The following is a 21129-nucleotide window of genomic DNA, read 5'->3' as shown; positions in this document are numbered from 1 at the left end:
GAACAGTTAGTTTGAGATTAATAACCGAAGATGTTCTTCATCCAACATCCTATTTTATCATCAACTTTCCCAACAGTACATGCAGCCTGCCTAATTTACCGCCTTAAATTAGTTTGGCTGGTGCAACTATGTGACTTCATTTTCAAGTCTGAATGTGGTTATAAGCATCACTTGACACCTGAGTTGAAAGGCAGCTGTAAGTTTGTAGTTTCATCCTTGTTTATAGAGAACGATGGCTGTGTAGTGTGAATTGTAGTCCAATAGTGACAAGATTTCACTGTGGGACAAATAAACTTTGCAAACCACACCTGCAACATAATTTAGGTCTGTTTTTTTTTCCCCCACTGTGAAAACATTTCACTATAGAAACCGATCACAACTGAACTCCAGCCAACCACAAACACTGATCTCTGAAGAGAGAAACTAAACATTTAAAGGTACATTTAGAGCCTTCAGGTGTTTCATATTGAAAAGGGAGGAAGGAATAAGTATTTGTGTTTGTCTAAACAACTCAACATACATTCATTCTCAGTGCAGTGAAATTACAAACACACTTATAAATAATAGAAGAAGAGCATGTGAAGTGAAATGAGTTTATTAGTTATCAACATGTGGATCAACCTCCTACACACAACAACAACAAAGCACATCTGAGCTGCACCACAGTGCGCTCTCAGCATGGCTGTAACCGGGGAGGTTTTCCTTGATGCCATTTTGGAGCTTCATCTCCCGTCTGTTTGATTCCAGCACACTGACAGCTGCTCTGCTCCTCGACCAGCTCAGGTGAGAATACAGCGCAGGTGTGTGTTTTGCGTGTGAGTGTGTGTAGCGACCTCTAAACCAAGTAAAAAGACACTTTGAGTGTCAGTTATGTCGGTATGTGTGTGTATGGACTGTGTGTTTCCCTGTGCTTTAACAGTGCGATATTGTCTCTTATCACACTTTGGCTGTAAATCAGTAGTGGTGTTGAGTCGGGGCGGCTGTTGCGGCTCAAGTAAAGAGGAAGGAAAAAGTTGGAAGAGAGAAAGAAAGAGAGGGGATTATGGGTAGAAGAGAGGAGGAGGGGGGAGTCGAGGGGAGCTGCTGTCCGTGGGCCGTGGCCTCAGTTTCAGCCTGTTCTCCTCTTAGTGCTGGATGCGCCTAATGGACTGGATCTGGGGAGTCTGGCAGTGAGAGCCCCAGTTCCTCCAGTGCTGGTAGTCTCCACTGTGTCTCTCACACTCCATGATGTACTGCTGGCCCCTGTAGCCAGGGTACTGGTAGCACACAAAGCTGTGGGAGGGGGGAGAGAGAAGGCCACAAGGGTTAGTGGGACTATTTTGGGAGCTGCATGAGCTGCTGTGACAGATTGGGGATTTGGTACATGCTTAGAGCTTTCATCTGATATGTCTATTAGCTACAGGACATGCTGATGAGGGATTAAAGTGATCAACAGTGTGTATATATATTTGAGATATGGAGTCTAGATTGAAGTAGATGATAATTCAATGGTGCCTTTGAGGATTTGGTCTCATGAACACATCAGAAACCTAACTTATGGGTGATGTACCATATATACAGTACAGTATGGCTTGTAGAGGTGTGTCTTGATGTGAAAAATGCAAATCCTGTTGGTGCTGTTTACACCATCAGATTCACAGTAACTTACGCGCCACACTGCACGTGCATGGAGCCCACTTCAGGCATCATCCAGCCCATGGCCTGCAGAGAAGGGTAGTCGTCACAGACCTCAACGCTGCGGCCCATGAAGTTCTCCTTCTCGAAGATGATCATGCGACTGCTCTGGTGGGACTGTGTGGGGACAGAGAAACAGGTGTCAGCTTGACATTAAAATCACTAAAATGATGTCTGTCTTTCTGCTCTCTCTTCCAGCCACAAAACAGACGGTCAGGGTGTACTCACGGCGCAGTAGATGGGGCGCAGGGACATAAGGCGCTCCACATGGTAGGAGAGGGATCCGCTGTAGGAGTCCCAGTGGGGGTACTCTCCTCTCTCCAGGATGAACTGCTGACCCTGGAAGTCATGGTGCTCGAAACCAACCCAGCTGTTCAGAGAAACAAAGAGAGAGAGAGGAGGTTGTTAACATGCTGATCCACAGACATCACTTTGTTCTACTGTATATGCATTTAAAAGTAGTTTTTCCAAAGTTTAACGCATAGCTTTTTGAAAATGAGGACATATTTTAGCTTCTAATCAAAAATATACACAAGGCATGAGCAAAATATTAGGGATATCTTTCTGATTTTATGCCACAGCTTCCCTTAAATACCCCACATCTAAGTTTTCAACCCCACTCTGACTCAGCTGCTTCTCTTTACCCCTCTTTTGTGATTGAATGACTGTGATTGATTCAGCTTATCTGTGTATTTCATTAAAGAGGAAATCTGCCCCTGATGTTTTGCACAGTCCCATTTCTGCCTTGTCGTCACCAGAAAAGAACCAAACTTTGTGAGACTTACGCTCCGCTCTCCACCCTGATGGAGCGGATGTTGTCCAGTCCACACTCCTGGATGTTGACGCACTCGGAGGTGAACTCCAGGCTCTTGCCCTGGAAGTGCTCCTGCTCGAACACAGTCACCTGGAGAGACAGAACCATTAAGAGGGAAATTAATCCACAGCTTTTAGTATCAAGCAGAGACACACAGATCATATAAAAGTAACCAATCTTCCATCCGTTTTATCTAGTTTTGAACCAAACATATGTTTACCTTGAAGAAAGGAGCCACGCCCATTCCTGAGTTGACCAGGGGCTGCATCATTGGGGACCTTGTAGTTCTGTACATGTTTGCTCCTGAGGTGGAACATAAAGACAGAGGTAAAGAAAAACACATGGCGGTATGGGAGAGAGGACAGAGTAGGACATAAAAGGTCTTTAAGAGACTTCAACAAGGCAATACTTCTGTCTATGTTGCATGTTTTTTTCTAAATTAGTGTTAAATATGGTTGTTTTCAACTATCATTTATTCAGCTGCAGTATTTCTCATAAAAAAACCTGAACTAAAACAGCTGAAGGGCTTCTGGGCAGACAGTTAATTTACTTTTTTTTCTTCAAAAAACGTAATATATGAAGTACAATACTGTTGTCTATAAACGTGTTGTACCGGTGTTTCAGAAAGTGCTTTTGGTTTTCTGTTTCCTTCAGTTTCCTGTCTGTGTGTCGCTGAGTGGAGTTGAAAGCAGAGATGGAGCCTTACCTAGATTGGTACTTTAATGGAAGAGCTTGGGAGTGGTACGCGCCTACCGCCTGCCTCGCGTAGAGCTTTGAGAGGACCTGGCGCTTCAGTTTTATACGGGCGCACAGGGGGCGCGCCTGCCGGTGCGCGTTCACGGCTATGACCAGCATCCGAGCTCACTGTCCATTTTGGCTGCAGCGAGGCGCGCTCCTGGTGATGCTTCGTGGCCGCTGGATGCTGTTGTCGTGCCCGGGCGGCCAGCTCAGCAGATCCTATAGTGCTGCTGGAGCTCTGGAACAAAGGCGCTCCGGTATGTTCGGACCCCGGTCAGCAGTCAAGCGCGTGCGCCGGCACAAAGGGCCGGGATCGGGATGGAGAATGTGGGGATTAACGGCGGAGCAGAGAGGCACCGCCGGGGGGACACCGTGCGAGAGAACTGGGTGGGTCTCTATGCATGTAGAGAAATATTAGAGGAATAGCAAAAGTTTAATTTTCTCCTCCAGTCACACAATGACATCACACTGTCACCTGTAAAGATACACCTGTGTGCGCTCACACATCAGATGGATGGTGTAGCTTCATTAAAAGTTTACAAAGTGGAGTCCTGCAAAGCTCCAGGGATCAGGATGATTTTCAGTTTTCTCTCATCGGACAATTGTGCACTGACAGAAACAGTATGATGTAGATTCCCCTGCAGTCACATCATCTCCATTTAAACATTGTCCAATTGTAAACCTTAATCATTCCACCGACACAATAAATCTCCTCAGATTGGGTTTGTTGAGAGTCACTATCATCTATATCAAACAGGAATCTGATGGCTCTATATTTGAGGTTCCTGTACATGAAATGGGTTGTACAACTTTGACTTTAATTAGGAATATGGATGCAAAGCTTACTGGTATTATCTGGATCAGACTTTAACATGTTACACCTTATGACACCTTGCCACATAATTATAAAGCTTGCCAGAAGTTTGTTGCCATACAGCCACAATTATAATAATAATTCTCTGTATACAACACAAATGTTTCTATGTCACTGTAATCAAACCTGTTTAAAGGTGTTATTTTATATCATTATTTCAGATTTTGAATAAGTGGATCTGAAAGTAGGAGAATAAGAATCTTAAATGTAAGACTGAAGTTGCTTTGGTTTAAGGTCCACTAACTAGGACCCCTCAAAGACCCCCAGGGGGTCCTTGAGGGGTCCTTCCATGAGGTTCCCAGCAAAAAGGGGAATCATGTATTGTCACTATAATTTCATCCATAAGTAACACAATGACATAATCTATGACTATTTTGGTTTCATACACTTTCTGTAATAAAACATCTAAAAGCAAAGATCTTATCAGATGGGTGATCCTGGGATAAAATCTTATCAAATGGGGGTCTGTGGTCTAATTAGTGTCAGTTTAGGGGTCTTTGATGTGAAAAAGTTTGAGAATCACTGCACTAACTACTTCTAAAAGTTGATTGTAGAAACTTGACTTGTACTCTATCAGTCCTGTTTGAAATCGGACATCAGTCTGTTCTCCAGCTTCTGTCACTCGTCCACTGCCTCCGCCCGTCCCCTCGGCCCGTCCCTCTCTGATGATGTGGGGTTTCTTTTGTCTCGTGTCTCTGACCTCAGCAGGTTTGTTTCTCTCTCCATAATCCCTCTCCTGTGGGCGCCAGCGTATAAAAGGGACGGGCGCACTCCGAGCCACACACACTTTGAGTGAGGCTCGGCGTAGGCATCGTACACACAGACAGGTAAGGTACGCACACACACACATACTGTGTGCCCTCAGGTGTGTGTAGAAAACAAGAGGAAAAGCCATAGATGAGACTGAAAGATGCAGATTACTCTATATACTTTTTTAAATATATTTCTACATCGTTAAACTTTCCTTCATTTTTTTCATTTTCTAAACACCCTCACACTTGTTAATACAGCAGGTTAGATTTGTCACATGATCTTTCCCCTCTCACAGTGTTTTCTGACTCTTTTTCCACCCAGTAATCATGTCCAGTGGAGATAAGTCCAAGACCTCTTCCCAGACTGACGGCAAGGCCGCTCAGAGCAAGAAGTCTGAGACCGGAATGATGTCCTACAAGGTGGGTGGCTCTCACATGAAACTGCTGCTTCAGATAGAGATAATACTGGTTCCTATCGCTGAGATATATTTAGTTTTACAATATCACAGACCCTTACTGTTGCCATACTGACTCATCTGTGTGCATTTGTCCCCTGCAGATGTACGTGTATGACCAGGAGAACTTCCAGGGTCGCATGATCGAGATCAGCAACGAGTGCATGAATGTGTGTGAGTTGGGCATGGACCGCGTGCGTTCTCTGCGCGTTGAGTGTGGACCGTAAGTCTCTCCCCCCACCCCGAAAAAACAGAGCATTTTCACATTTCACCCTGGTGTCTTTGCACGGATGCTTCATAATGCTTTCTCATCTGCAGCTTCGTGGCCTATGAGCAGATGAACTTCTGCGGTGAGATGTACATCCTGGAGAAGGGAGAGTACCCTCGCTGGGACTCCTGGAGCAACTGTCAGAAGAACGACTACCTGCTGTCCTTCAGGCCCGTCAAAATGGTAAAAACGTCTATCACTTCTCTCTCACGAGTTTCCCTTTCTCTTTTGCTTTAAACTCTTATCTAAACCAACTTTTCTCTCTCACAGGACCCCGAGAAGCACAAGATCTGCCTGTACGAGGTCGGAGAGTTCAAGGGCCGCAAGATGGAGATCATGGACGATGACGTTCCTAGCCTGTTCTCCTACGGTTTTACCGACAGAGTTGGCAGCATCACTGTCAGCTGTGGAACGTGAGTGTCTTTTACCTCTGAGCATGCAAAGGTGGAAGCTACAAACGACATAAAACTCAATTCACTACTGACATGTTTCCTCTTTTTTTTCCAGCTGGGTGGGATACCAGTTCCCCGGATACCGTGGCAGCCAGTACCTGCTGGAGAAGGGTGACTTCAGGCACTTCAACGAGTACGGTGCCCGCAATCCTCAGTTCCAGTCTGTGAGGCGTATCCGTGACATGCAGTGGCACCAACAGGGCTGCTACACCATGGCCAGCAAGTGAGGCTCAGGGAAGGAGAGAAAGAGAAAGAGCGGAAGTGAGGGAGAGGGGCGGAGGAAGAGGGAAAGGGGGAGAGATGTACCTTAAGCGGTGTATGATCTAACACAGTGAGGGGAAGGGTGAGGATCTAGATGTGCCCCTGAAATCGGAGACAACACCTCAGTGGAAGGACCAGCTGGACCACCCTCCATTCCTCTCTGTCTCTATTTTTCTCTTTCTCCCCTATGGGCTGAGCTTCGCTTTCCCCCCTTTTCTCCCTTTTTTTAGTCCCTCACTTCATTCCCCTCCACAATCCTCTGAGACACCAAAGAGGAAACAAGACACCTCTCGCTGTTTTACACACGATTCTCGGCTCAGGGTATAATGCACCATGGGAAACTGAGTCCCCAGAACCCCCTGACCCCCGTCTTCTTGCCCCTGTGCATTGCACACCCTCTCTGCTGTACAGAATCCTGGCCAAGTTTTCAATAAAAAGGAAAATCTTGATTTCAAAGATGTTGTTGTTGTTACTTATTAATGGAAAAAACACCAGAGTTAAAATATTAATGAACCAAACAGTAAAAAGAAGAAATAGATACATGAAAAATAGACACAAAATATTAACAAATATCAACGCTGCCTTTCTGAAGCTCACTATTTTGGATGTTAGCTGGACACAAAATATAATTTCATGCTTGACTTCAAACTTTTCAGGAAGTATTGTGAACAGCATGTCATTTGTGTGGTATTTGTGTTCACAGTTTCTTTGTAAAGATGCTGAATGTGGTTTGTTTAAAGCTGCACAGTCAGCTTCAAAAAACCTCTGAATCATAAAGCTGCTTTGTAAAAAAAAACAATACAGTGTAGACAAAAGGGCAAGTTGACCAGCAGGGCAGTTTCAGAACTGTGATGCTAATCATTTGACAGCATGGAGCCCACTGGATCCAATAGCAGGTTTCACAACTTAGCAACAGGACAAATCTAAATATCTGCTAAATTCTTTTTTTTTTCCATTTTCCTTTTTTCTATTTTGAATTTAAAATGAAACATCAGCTCATTCACTCCAAATAACAATATAATGGCCTAATACAGTAAAACAGGGCCAAAGAACCTCATGTATAGAGATACGTAGATAGAATTAAATGAATTGAAAAGAAATTAATTAATTGATTTATATTATTGGGAAACAAGTAAAATTTTGTCATGCTATTCATGAATTGTTTTTAATGTTGAATGAATTGTCTTTAATAAGAATATTGTAAATAGATACTTTAAAATAATTTCAATTAAAAAATTGTGCCAATTAAAATATTTATTTTTGTAAAATAATTTGAAGTCCAACTGATTTTTTTCCTCCTCGGTAAATCACATTTCCTAAAATCAGAAATTTAAAGGGAGAGAATGAGGTTTTATATTTTTGGTTTCCTGTGTTGTTATTGATTGGTTGGATGGTCAGACAGCAGCCTGTTACACACATGACACATGAGCTTTCCTGCTGAAGTCTCCTTCTTATCTAACTTACAAACATAAACAAACATCTTGTCCTGCACTTCAGCGACCAAACAAACATTCATAGGTGGAAAGTTCACTTGTAACATCAGTTAGCAGGATACATATAGCTAAATACCTGCTCAGCTGCAGCATGTTAACATACCTGCAAATGTCACTTGTCCAGTTAGATGCAGGTGTGGTTCTTGCTCTTCAGCACCACTTTTAACAACACACTGTCTGCCCCTGACTTGTGGCAGGACTTGACAGTCAGGTTTGTTTACTTTGTCTCGTTTGCTATCCTGTCAGCTGCTGTCAATCACAGACACCAACACGCCCCTCCAACTGGCTGAGATTAGATAAAAAACATCTCTGATATTTCCCCAATTTAATAATAAAAACTTATTAACAATAAATAAATTTAAAAAAACACATTGACATTAGTTTTGACTGCAAAAAGGGATGAGATCAACCTAAAGTTCAAGTTACAGCAGAAACTTTTTTAAGCCAACTCCGGCCGGTTTTCCATGGTTGAATTTATTGTTCTGTTTACTCTTTTTCAGTGTTGTTGCTCATAAATTGCTCAAAGAACTGAGTCAAAGTCAGAAGTCTAATCATTCAGAGGCTCAAGTTTGCATTATATATATAAGACATGTATGCAACCTATGATGTAGCCACATAAACTATCTTGAGAATGTTTATTGTTGATGCAGTTTAGCAGTTTGCCAAAAAGAGCAACTATGACCTATATCGAGTGCCTCTATTCTTCCTGTAAACATACTTTAACACTAATAATACAAGATTTAGATGTATCAGATAAACCTTCAACCCTGGAGAGCAAAAAATACGAACAGCAGCCTTCAAGTTAAAGCAGAATCTGATCACTCTAACAGGAATTAGTATATTTATGTTATTATCCACCCAAGATTAATTATCTATAAGTTATCTTATAATAATAATAACAATTAACTATTGATAGAAAGTAATTCCAACTACTTTGTATTGCAAGGTTCAACGTACACTCAGCTATAAAACCTTTTTGTTTATGTTTATATCAGCACAATATGATGTTTATGCATGCCTCCTGACTTGTTTAGGAACAGTAAGTCACTCTAATATTTTCCTGCACTCTATGTTTATCACAGCCCAGCCAGTGCGTGCTCTCGTTGAATCCTTGCCAAGCTCCTCTTTTGTACAATGACGATTCAACAAGGCACTGTGACAGTCAATGTATGCTGTTAATGGATTGTTCTTTTGACAATGTGACTGTTTGTCACATCACTCACAAGTTTGAATAATGTGACCATTCATGCAGTTTTTTCTACATTTCTTTAATTAAAAAAAGAATTTGACAGTTTTTACAAACAAGATTTTACACTCAAAGGACAAACACTGATATATAAAAATACAGTACATCTAAAAAACACAGTCATAATTGTAGTCTATGAAGCTTTTGATATGTTTTATAGCTGCTTAAATTCTTTATGTGTGTTGCACTGCAAGTTCAGACAGGTGAAGTCAAGTTATAGAATCTATTCAAAGCATTTTTTTTCTCTTTTTCATAGATTTAATATAAAAATATAACTCTAAATGCATGTTGTTAAGAGCAGTATGTTCCCTTTTCCAGCAGTTGCATAATGTCTGTCTGTCCATCTGACATGAGGGCAGCTGGACCGGTCAGCGTGACATCATTCGCACAAACTCTGAAATAAAAAAAATGAAAAAAAAAGAGAAAGGAGTGAGAGGTGAAACAATGATGGTGAATGTGGTCGCTTAAATGATCCTGTAAAGGCAAAGAGAATCTCTCTCACCCTCAAAGTCCACCAAACCGTCTCCGTTGAGGTCAACATCTCGGAGGATCTCGTTTATCTCTCTGTTGGTCACTTGTTCCCCCATCAGCTTCTTCATGGCCTCACGCAGCTCAGTTATACTGATCTGACCATCACCATTAGAGTCAAACTGGATCACGAAGAGAGAAAGAGGGACATTGAGGATCATGTTACATGATGCACTGAGTGGAATTTGGTGATCTATCTGGCGGGTAGATTATTCAGCTTTTAGAGGAATACATTGGAACATTTTGGGTTTGCATTTCTGTCTGCTACAGTCACATCATTGATCCTTCATATAGGGGCTTAAATCTGAGATGCAGATTTTTTTGGCCACTTAAAGCCAGTGGAAACAAGCCATAAACACAGCCCTGACATATTATCACCTCATAAAGTTGACATGGTTAACCTGTTGGCTACCAGTTGCTTGTTTACACATCCAGGAGATACGGAGCAACTCTCGTTTTACTGCTGTTTTGGTTTCCACCTACTCCTGAGGGAAATATCTGGCTCTTTAGCCGCTAAATGCTCCAGTATGTTAAAACCAGCTAGTCGCTAACCTGCTATCTGGTGCTTTTCCACTGAAAAACAGCTGCCTGCTGCCTGCTTATGAGCCAAAACAATGAAGTGAAAGACTAAAAGGCTCTGTAGTGTTAAGGTCGAACTGCAGAGTTGATGATAACTGTTACTGTGTTCATCACTATGAGCGACCCTCCTTTTGCATTATACATGGTTATTTGATCCATTGGTAATATAAAAAATATTGTTTAGTGCAGCTTTAAGTAACAATATGAATAGCCTGACCTCTTTGAATGCATCCCGCAGTTCTTTTACTCCGATCATGTCCGCTGTCTCTGCCAGCATTTTGGGTCCCATCAGCTCCACAAAGTCCTCAAAGTCCAATTTACCTCCACCTACACAACAAACACACACAGTCATTTCAAATTCACCATGGAGCTAGACGTTAATCCCCTCTGTTGGATTATCAATCATTTCTTCTTATCTCTACATATCTGCACAGAATTAGTAGGTGATTATAGATCAATTGCATTAACAGTAGCGATTGTATTTTATATCACTGTGACAACAATCATCCATTTAGTTTTAATAACTTTCAAGAAGTTCCTGCTACCAACTAGTTTGTTTGGCTTTGCTGATCTGTTTCGTTCTATTTTGTTCTTTTCTTTCCTGGTCCTGTTCTTCTCTATTCTGATTGTCCTGCAGCCTTCTGTTCCACTCACAGATCTGCTGGCTCAGTTCGATGAGCTCCATCTCCGTGGGCATGTATCCCATAGTCCTCATACACTCCCCCAGGTCTTTATGTCTTATGTAGCCGTCCTTGTGTTTATCAAACTCCACAAAGGCCTCACGGAGCTCTGAAAACATACATGTTAATATTTTGTGAGTTGGCTGTCAGAGTAAGACGATGTAAAGCAGAAACACACTGCAGCAGATAAATCACCTCACCGTCAAGCTCCTCTGGTCTCAGTTCTCTGTCCTGTTGGATGAACCAGTGGCACATGTTAGTCTCTCTTTCCTTAGAATACTAAATCTCTTTCTCAGACACCACTCACAGCCACGCAAAACATTTGCTGAAACATTTAGTAAAGCTTGTTTGACATATACTACACAAGTATAAACACAGTCGGATCCATAGAAACATCACTGCAGCAACACCTAGACAACCAAGCACACACATTTTGGTCATGTTATGAGGGCTGACAGAGCAAAGAAAAAAATAAAATCAAACACAAAACAACAAGTGACAGTAAGAAATGACAGGAAATGAATAATGAGTGGAAAATATAACTTAAACCCACATTTTACTGAGGTTTTCTCAGAGATGTTTGGCCAACGTTTTTGATTAATGGACTTTGGTTTTTTGGCATTGAAATTGTTTTAAAAACAGAGCCCATGTATTATAGTCACATTAATACATAATTTGCGAATCTAGAGAGGTGATGGGGATTCAGTGACCATGTCCTCTAATTGTGCAGTAAGCTGTATTAGATATACAAACCCAGTGCATCTCATAATGAAAAACTGTATCTAAATCTATATGGATTAAATTGTATACAGCTTTATAATATATAGGAGCAGACAATGTAACATAAATTACAGGGGTGACCAGATTATTTGTGGGATCATCTGGAGATTAGGAGATTTGGGAGGTTTAGCAGGCACAGAGACCCTAGGACACATGTGCACTGTTCAGACACACATAAATGCACACATACTGTATATCCATATACAAGCTGGAACATAGCACTCAGGCTCGCACGCAAACCTACTCATTCCCAACTAAGAGCTCTAAAGAGAGAGAATAGTAACAGACAAATCCTCTGAGATCAGTTCATTTACTTTGGCTGCGCTGATGACAACAAACTAAATACACAATGTCTTCAGTCTGTTCAAAGCTAATTACAGTGTGATCATCTAAACTGTCAACACGGGACTTTAAAATGGGACACATCCACCGACCAAATAACTGGAATTAATTCCCTTATATGTGGATACAAACTGCATTGAATAGAGATGTCATTTTCTTAGATTATAAAAAAAATTGAATCACTCTTAAAGTGTTGCAATGCTCCTTTAATTTTAGATCATCTTGTCTATTTGGCAGATAGAAAACTACAAGCAGAGTTTGTCATTTTTGTAAAGTTACAGTGGGGGACGCTGTTGCAAAAGTGATCTGTGTCATTGTATTTTGCCCAGAGCCCCAGAAACCAACCTGCAGCATGCTGCGCTACAACCCCACCCACAGTTTGCTGTGAATCAGTTAGTCTGGAGATATTTAATCTAGAAAAATGTATTTAGAAATATTCACCATGTAAGCATAATATCAACTGACATAATAAATGAGCCAACTAAAGGCCCTTATCAGTTTAAATATGGGTTTCGAGTATTTCCAGTTGAATTTGCAATGAATCCAACAATAACAAATAGCCCAGAAGTGAACCTCATGCAGGGCAGTTTCCCACTTGCCCAGTTGGAGATTCAGTCTTGACCTCCACATCACCCTGTGCAACATATTTGAGAGTAAGCTCCACAGAGTCAGTCAATAATTTTCCATGGAACTGAACCATCGACCGCTCTGAGCACGTGCAGTACCAGGAGATTTGATCGCCTGACCTGTACCAGTAATGCGGTGGGATGGCACAGCTGGTGTAGTGAAGAACACAAAGGTCAGCCACGATGAGGGGAGGAAAATGAATCGACATGAGGGGAAAAAGTTGCACCGGGGGGGTGTGTGGGGACACCGAGTGTGAACTTTGTCTACTGTGTTACATACGAGAGTCTGTGAAAAGCCCTGTTTAAGGAAGACGCAGGCCGGGCCCACAATGTTGTGCAGCATGTTGCAGTTCTTCACCAGCGCACCGAGGGGATGTTTGAACGGCTTATCCTTCACGTCCTGATCCTCCTCTCCCTCCGGCTCCAGACCCTGCCGGCCCACTGCCCTTTCGTTACCCCCGAGAGACCCCTCCTCTGCCTCCTTTCAGAGGCAGACCAGGCTGTTATCCCACTCATTCAAACAATGTCTGTGTGGCTTTCTTCACACATAAAACATAATCATATCTTTCAAGGAACAAGGTTTTCTAATCACGCAAACATTAGATAGAATATGGCTGTAAGCCTGGATTGCATAAGATTATTTCAAGGCAATCACATCAGCCATAATCCTTGCTGTGAAAAAATCATCTTGATCTCAACTTTTTCCTTATGTATCCATCCTTCCCAAGTCTTCTTCTGCTGACACATACAGAGTTAATTCTGCTAAATGTCTACTCTACTGACATATTTGTGTCAATAACACTATTACAGTAAGTTACACAATGTGTCCTTGTGTCAAAGTTTTGAATAATGTTGTGAATTTTCATGCAACTACCATCAAAGGAAACATTTCATATTAGGAGGTTCCACACAAGCAGTGCTACAATTTCACACTTTTATTTGCTGTTCTGGATTTACAAACATGTAAAATTATTAAAACTGTCACCCAGGGATTAAATAATTAATTCCATTAAGTTCTGAAAGCTAATAAGGGCGGACCTTTGAGCTTCGATTATTTTGTTACATATACTGCTCCCAAAGGTCAAAACTGAATTGATCAAAGTTGCTATGATGTTTTAGTTGAGCACAGACACCTGCGACGAACACGCAAAGAGCAAAAGCTTGAAGCTGCAGGAAGCCAAAGTCTAACAAAGATAAGACGAAGTGCTCTTACCTTATTTATTTTGTCTTTCGTAGATGGTTTGGTGCAGTTGCCCATCACCCAACCTCCCCTGCTCAACAAGCAAGCTCACTCTGCCTCTCTCCTCTCCTTCTTCTATTAGTTTCTTTATCAGAATGTTATTTTCTGTCCCTAACTGTGTATTTCTATCTCTTCTCTCTTTTTGCCCCCTCCTTTTTTCCTCCTCTCTGAAATTCTCAGAGGTCCAGCTCAGTTTCAAGATCTGAAGTTGATGAAAACTTCACTCCATACCGGTTATGAGTTGTCACTACTGATAATACAGAGATTAAAACAAGCTCTAAATCTATGCTTGGATAATCCTGAGTGACTCCACCCATCTCTATATGATCCAAAGTCAAGTGACGTCACCAAACAAAGCAGCACGAAACCAAACTAACCCAACCTAAACAAACTCTCCACTGAAAGCAGCTCACTCGTGTCTCTTTGCAGCAGCAGGGTTGTCTCTTTTCTCTTCACACGGATCGCTTTTAATCCCTCTCTCTCTCTCTCTCATTCCTCCTCTTTCCTCTTCTGCTGCCCCCTCTCTCTCTGCATCAGCATTCAAATGACTTCATCTACAGTAGTTTTAGAGGGAGAATTAAGAGTACACAAACAGAGAGGGTTTTAATCCCTACCATTTCAGATTAAAGAGGAAGATGGTGTAATGAAAAGAAACTAATGCCATCATATTATCAAAATCTTGATTTCCTGTTTATTTGCCATCACTTACATTAAATGATTAGAGTAGATTTTTGCCTTTTTCTTTACTAAACATCTGACTGGATGAGTAATATATTGTACAAACATAGACTAAACAAAAAGAAAAAAGCCCATATAAAATTAAAATAACTATGTGCACTGATCATAAACCTTCAGGAAAGATTTAAAAGTGAGAGTAAAAGATGAAAAACATATGTTCTGTGAATAAACTGTGTCCATGTGTAGTGGAATTGTGTGGAAAATTATTCAATGGGTATATTTTTTGGTTGGACCAGCTACAGACCAGCCCTCTAATGGAGGGAGACGGAGGGAGACGGAGGGAGCAGTGGTAGCGAGAAAGCCAGTGAATCAGATCAATAAAACGTTATTTTCAGACTGTCTCACAACAGTTACCTTCTAGAGCACAAACACGCCCAGACCCCCCACACACCTCCGCTCAATCCTGCAGTGGTGCTCCACAACGCCTGATTTGGCCTAACCCTGAATGTCTGTCACTGACTGACTCACTGAGGGATGAAGTTACACCATTGGTCAGCCGCTCCGGTGTTGGAGTTTCCCATTGGCTAGAAGCCAGAAGTGACCATATTTGGACAAGACGGTGGAGCTGACCCCAACATTAGCGTTAACTGCTAGTTTGGTTAGCACGGTGCATTTACAGTCTATGGTTACCTGTGATAATGCTAACGCTAATTTTTAATGGTGAAAAACAGGCTTAAAACCATTAAGACAATATGTACTGAACAGCCAACTCCTTAGAGGGTCTTTTACATGGATGTATGAAGACAACTGGATCAGCATCATAGGCGGGTCCCCGTTCATTTCTATGAAAGTTGCTCAGTGGCGCATGAAGCCAAAAAAGCCGCTTCTTGAAAACATACTGCATATGCTCTATGTGCACAATGCACCCATGGAACATGCTCACTGGAGACGTCCCCAACTAACTTGAAATGGGGATAACACGATTCAATCATGTGACTCCTCTAGACTTTCTGTTCATTTACAGATGTCTCTTTCACAATGTAAGTATATGGGAAAAAGTCTTTTTGGGCCCAATACCATCTCATGATGTTGATTTGGCCACTATATCAAATTGGCTTCAAAGCCTGTCGCTCTTCCTGTATCCAGTTCCCTTTATACATCCATGGAACAAATGTCCTCAGAGGGCGTTTACAGAGGAGCCCCCAGCTCAGCTCACTCCAAAAATAGGTTTTAAAAACACACATTTACCGACTGAAGCGTCACACACGGAGGCTCCAACACTGAGAGGAGTACCAACCCATGGCTACAAAGAGATGCCAACCTGCACAGTAGCTATCAGCTAGTTAGCATGGCTAGCATCATTAGCACAGCCATGCCTTGCTGTGTGTAGCCCATGTATGAAAATAAGGTGTAGCCATGGTGTTTCCAGTTTAACAGCACCATATTAGGCAGGTGACAGGTGTATTTACGGTGTTTGTGTGTTCTGAAAGACATTACTGCACAGATATAAAGTTACACAGCTGATGGACTGTTAGCCTAGCATGCTAATCCTATGTAAACATACAGATGAGACTTTGTTTACAGACATACACAGAAACAGATGAAAGAGCCGGGGGAATTAACAGGTAATTAGAATAGTTATTAAAATTAAAAGATCTCTTTCAAATCAAACATCCCAAGATATGAGTTTAAAGTATTGTTCTTGCAACTGCATTCATACCTTTTTTTTTGACCCAAACGTTGTTTAACCATGCCATGTGATATGCTAGTTCAGTACACTTTAACAGCAAATATTACTGGGACCACAACAGAAAATTGCAGATGAACATTTAATATCCAGGAATTCACATTATAGACACTACCACTGACTATCCCTGTAACAAATTGGCCACAATTACACATGTTGACCATGTACGGTCCAGCCTCATAGTAGGTTTTGACCTAGTCTTGTTTAAAATCAACAGAGAGGACTGATTTTCCTGCAAATCATAATTCTGTAGTTTTCATAATAAAATGAAAGCTCACATCTTCCTCCAAATGAGAAATTTAAGTTTTAAATCCACTGGGTAAACAAGTACATGGATGTCAAAGTAAAAACAACTTTTAGTTCCCATAAACATACAAGATACACATTGTTGAAGTGTTTTCCACAAAGAATTAGAGATGTTTCACATTTTGTTAAACCCTCAGTTAATGAAGGAGTACCACAAGTGAGCTGAGGCTCTTCAGCGAAAGGCACCATGAGACCCAGACTATCTACTGTCGGTTGTGTCATCTCAGGTTCACAGTCAACAGGATGTTAGGCGGCTCGAGCTCTCGCTGTACTTGACTTCTCACATGATGATGACAACATTAAATTCACAATTTGAGGTTATAAGTGCAACGCTAAGTGTTCAGCTGAGCTTGTACAAAACATCTGTCAACAAATCTCTCCAAAAGCAGATTTAGTGTTCTGCTTACAGTACTTCCATATGGAGAGCACAGCTTGTGTGTGTGTGTGTCTGTGTGTGTGGGTGTAACTTAAGTCACTTTCAGGGACACATACCAGGCTTACCAATCAACATACCAGGCTTACCAATCAACATACCAGTTGATTGAGGATGGTTTGTGCAATTGGGGACAAAAGCCAAGTCCCCAATTCATAAAACACTGATTTTTGGGTCAGTGGTTAAGGTTAGGGTAAGGGTTAATTAGACAAGTAGTTGTTATGGTTGTTGGGGTTAGGGTTAGTTAGGGTTAGTCTCCAGGAAATTAATGTAAGTCTTTGTAAATACCCCAAAAGTGATTTAAGTAAGCTGCTTTTAGGGACAAATTTCAGACTTAGGACCAATTAATTGGGGATGGCTTTCCCAAATGGGGTCAAAAGCCATGTCCCCAATTGGGAAAAATCTGACTTGTGGGTCATTGGTTAAGATTAGGGTTAGGGTTAGGTCTCCAAGAAATGAAAATGACCATGATCTGATGTGTGTGTGTGTGTGTGTGTGTGTGTGTGTGTGCAGCACGTCAGGAGTTAAATTTTACACCTCATGGATCCAATTTCGGCTTCAAATGTTCTTTCTCCAAAACTGGCACTCACTCTGTAATTACTGTAGTATTAACACTGTAGATACAGTATAGAAACAGTGAGAGAAGTAAAAATTATATTAGCTGGGTATTTTCATTGTGTTAGAAAATTAAAAGTGCTAATTAGTGAAATTCTTACAGGACAAGACTTTACTACACAGTCTGTATTAAAAAAGTTATAAAAGAGGTTTATTGTTGGTGAAATAAAAGTGTTTCTATAGAAATGGAAATCTATACAATTATATATAATTTAGTTATTTATGACCCTAGCAATTTAGTGTTTTTGTTAATAATTAATCAATCATACAATAAAACATTTATTATTTCTGGTACATGCACAGAAAGGAATATTTAAATGTAATATGTCTGAATATCAAAAAATAAATCAAGATGCCTTTACCGATCTCCCAATTCACAATTCTTTAGGTTCACTAACAAGGACCACACCACAGCAAGATGTGATTAAAGGTTTAATGACATGAGGAGGTATTGAATGTTGAGGATGGATGTGAGGAAGAGGAAACTGACACTAACAGGCGCGTAGGGGTTAATCACGGTAGGCTCGACAGGTGACTAGAGGTGTGTTCCTGCTCCATAACCTGAGTTAACTTGTTAATTTAATTTGTTGCAAATAAATAAAGTTGACTATTTTAAAATAAATATTTTAAAAGAATAATGTGTTGGTGATGTAACATAATTCTTGTAAAACCTAAACTATTCTCAGATAAAACATAATGCGGGGTTGCTCGTAATCTCTCTGAGATTTTAATGGCAAAGAAACATATGGTTGAATGAAAAATACTCAAACCTCCATTAGATGAAACATTATAGTGACATCTGACATCTCTGTTGCTAAAAGCAGCTGTCACCACTAGAGGCTGCTTTAGGACACTTCTAATAGCTTCATCTGACAGCTGCTGCAGTGACAGACTGAGACAGTAATGATCCAACTTCTACTTTTAGCAGAAGTTTTGGGAAGATTGAGCCATCACTGAAAGATGTTCAGCTTAAGAGCGACCACTGTAATTGAAAACTTTACCCGGAAAAAGTTCTTGAGTAAAAACAGTCTGTTTACACTGAAAAAGTGTCACTGTGATCTATTCACCATGTGGTCAGATACTGTATGAGTGCTGCCTGTGGGTATAACAAGGCCATTTTTAAAAACATGTGATACTCATAAAGAGTAAGGGAAAATTATATCTTCTCCCAAGCTGCCACTGATAAAATCTGCGCTGGAGTTAATATTGTCAGAAAATCAGATCATCTGAGGTATTTCGAAGCACTCTTCCATACCCCATTCAAGAAATTATTACGAAATTATTACGTAATATTTTGTTTGTATTTTGTAACTGTTTGTGCAAACACTTCCACAAAAGTCATATATTGAAAACCTGCATGCAAACTCAAAGCATAAATGCCTTTAAGATGTTGATTTACATACAGTGTAAACAGAATATTTTCTATGTGAAAGTTACATCTTCACCTGTGCTGTTCATGTGCAATTATTTATCATGCATGAAACAGAAGTAGTTTCTTATGTAATGGCAGTTTTTACATCTGAATTTAAAATGTGACACCTGACGTATAAAGTAACATATGATGCCAAAGCACAACAATAAAAAACAAAAACTAAGTTAACATTTGAAAACCTATAATTTTTAATGTTGACATGTTATCTTACATAAGTAAACAATGTTGTTTAACTCATTTACATCTATGTTCCTTTACATATTTACTGTATGATGTATTTCACTTATTAGTAGTCCTATATACCTCTTATCTATCACATATCTATATATCACCACAGCTGACAGTGACTCTTAACTCTAAAAGACCAAGTACTTTTAAGTTATGAGGCAGTTTTAGTCAAACAATAAACAAAACAACTCCATCAGTCAGTGCAGCTACTTGTATCCATCACAGATCATCCCCACCTATTTACAGCCCCGAACATTTCTATTAGAGTCCACGAGTCCACTTACTCACATCACTGAAGGCTCATCAGCTCTACACACCACAATACGACTTTATCAACCAAATGAGCTTTTCATTGAGTTCCTTCATGATTCACCTTGATGATTGTGTGTCACACAAAACTGACACCAGCGGCTGCATTAATAACCAAAGACACAACCAATACCATTAAGTCTGGTTAATTACTAGGTTGGTTCTCTCTTACTCGTGGTTTCAATTAATTACTCAAATGAGATGTTGTGTGTGTGATCTGTGGGGAAGGATTTATGTTACTAGGTTTATGTTTTGATCACTTTTCAATTGCTTATGTAAGCCTGCATTGAATGACTGTCACACTCGCCGTTGTTAATTTTATCACACACACTTGTGACACTGATCATGCATTGTGTGTGTGTACCGTATGTATGAGTGATACGCAACAGTCTGGTAATGTGACTCCGTTCTTTGTTTTGGACTCAGTGTACTGATGTGCCTTCATGACGAACTTTGTGTGTGTTGATCTGGTCTCAGATGTTCATCAGCTGGTGTCCAGTAACAAGAGCTGTCTATCAGAAAAAGAGAAGAGACAGAGAAGACGGAGCAAGGAAGGAGGAAAGGAAGGAAGGAAGGAGCCTCAGACTGTTATCTTGTGAGGCTTTTATACAGGTCCATAATTTAATAGTAATTTCCAAGAAGTTGCCCGGAAAGAACTGTGTGTTTTGATGCTAATTATAGGTAAAATACTTTAGACACAGTGTTCAACTGGTACATTTGCAGTTAATTCGTTCTAATGAAAAGCTAATTTAACCTGGAGAGTCTTTTAGTCAGTAAACAGCAGGTCAGCTGAACATGCAAAAATGTGAAATTAGTTCTCAGGCAAGCATGCAGTATAATTCAACATTTAGGCATAAGGAGAATAAAGTTAGCAATAATAAATTAATAACGAATTTTAATTGGGTTTAAATTGAGAGCTTCTTTGAGGAAAGTTCTTCTGGAAATCAACTTATAAACTAAAGTGTGGTCGAGGAAGCAGTACTTAGATTCTTTACTCTCCCCCATTTAAAATACTCCATTATTGTGTGTTCAAACAGAATGCGAAGCGAATTTTAGACATGGCACGATTACACGCAAAGTCAATGAAAAGACATGATTAGGTGCAAATTAGCATGAAAGAAGAAAGGAGACAGACTGGAGAGAAATAACAGAAAGAAGTGGTTTCTACCAGGGCTTGAGGCGGAAGTCAATGCAGAAGTACTATAAAGTGCAATGTCAACTTCTCTCCAGAAATACTTAGTCAATAGTTTTTTTCAATGAGTCATTATGGTCTCAATCGCTAAATTTGATGTCTGCTGTGTCAGCATTGATTGTCAGCTGTGATTGACATTTGCCTCACCTGCTGCTCTCCCTGGCTTCGGGACTCGCACTGAGCCGGATTATTATCGCAGTATTTCAGTAACTTACTTGATAACGTTACCTGATGTGTTAGCATAATTAAGCTAAAGTAGCTAATATTAGGCAGCGGTCAAACTCACACTTTCTGAACACACCTTTACAAGCACTGCATTAAAGATAATATTTGATTCAAAGTAAAGAGATACCAGCAACAAATGTACTTGTCCTGCCACAAGCAGTA

At 40.6% G+C, this 21129-nt stretch overlaps 3 protein-coding genes across 4 annotated transcripts in view; 1 reads left to right on the top strand and 2 right to left on the bottom strand.

The window, feature by feature from the left end:
- Positions 1-579: 579 nt before the first annotated feature.
- Positions 580-3293, bottom strand: cryba1l1 (crystallin, beta A1, like 1). The gene is made up of 6 exons (XM_067598375.1): positions 3195-3293; positions 2709-2791; positions 2460-2578; positions 1903-2044; positions 1649-1791; positions 580-1272 (listed from the first exon to the last, which is right to left on the bottom strand). Exons 2-6 carry the CDS (start codon positions 2781-2783, stop codon positions 1125-1127), a joined length of 627 nt encoding a protein of 208 aa, XP_067454476.1. The 5' UTR covers positions 2784-2791; positions 3195-3293; the 3' UTR covers positions 580-1124.
- Positions 3294-4825: 1532 nt separating this feature from the next.
- On the top strand, positions 4826-6744 carry crybb1l1 (crystallin, beta B1, like 1). Its single transcript, XM_067598374.1, has 6 exons — positions 4826-4927; positions 5175-5272; positions 5412-5530; positions 5626-5758; positions 5846-5988; positions 6083-6744. Exons 2-6 carry the CDS (start codon positions 5180-5182, stop codon positions 6252-6254), a joined length of 660 nt encoding a protein of 219 aa, XP_067454475.1. The 5' UTR covers positions 4826-4927; positions 5175-5179; the 3' UTR covers positions 6255-6744.
- A 2318-nt stretch (positions 6745-9062) lies between these two features.
- Positions 9063-21129, bottom strand: part of cabp2b (calcium binding protein 2b) — a 14981-nt gene continuing 2914 nt past the window's right edge. The window contains exons 1-6 of one of the 2 annotated variants that reach the window (XM_067599336.1): positions 13776-15251; positions 11015-11045; positions 10789-10923; positions 10352-10461; positions 9530-9677; positions 9072-9421 (exon numbers count right to left, since the gene is read on the bottom strand). In XM_067599336.1, the coding sequence (XP_067455437.1) occupies positions 9396-9421; positions 9530-9677; positions 10352-10461; positions 10789-10923; positions 11015-11045; positions 13776-13820 (495 nt within the window). In that variant the 5' untranslated portion in view covers positions 13821-15251 and the 3' untranslated portion in view covers positions 9072-9395. Of the gene's footprint in view, positions 9422-9529; positions 9678-10351; positions 10462-10788; positions 10924-11014; positions 11046-13775; positions 15252-21129 lie in introns of those variants that run through there. The other variant, XM_067599335.1, reaches the window with a different exon arrangement.

This window comes from Thunnus thynnus, chromosome 9 (genome assembly GCF_963924715.1).
Source record: "Thunnus thynnus chromosome 9, fThuThy2.1, whole genome shotgun sequence".
In the NCBI taxonomy this organism is placed as follows: Eukaryota; Metazoa; Chordata; class Actinopteri; order Scombriformes; family Scombridae; genus Thunnus; species Thunnus thynnus.
This window is presented reverse-complemented; position numbering and strand designations above follow the sequence as displayed.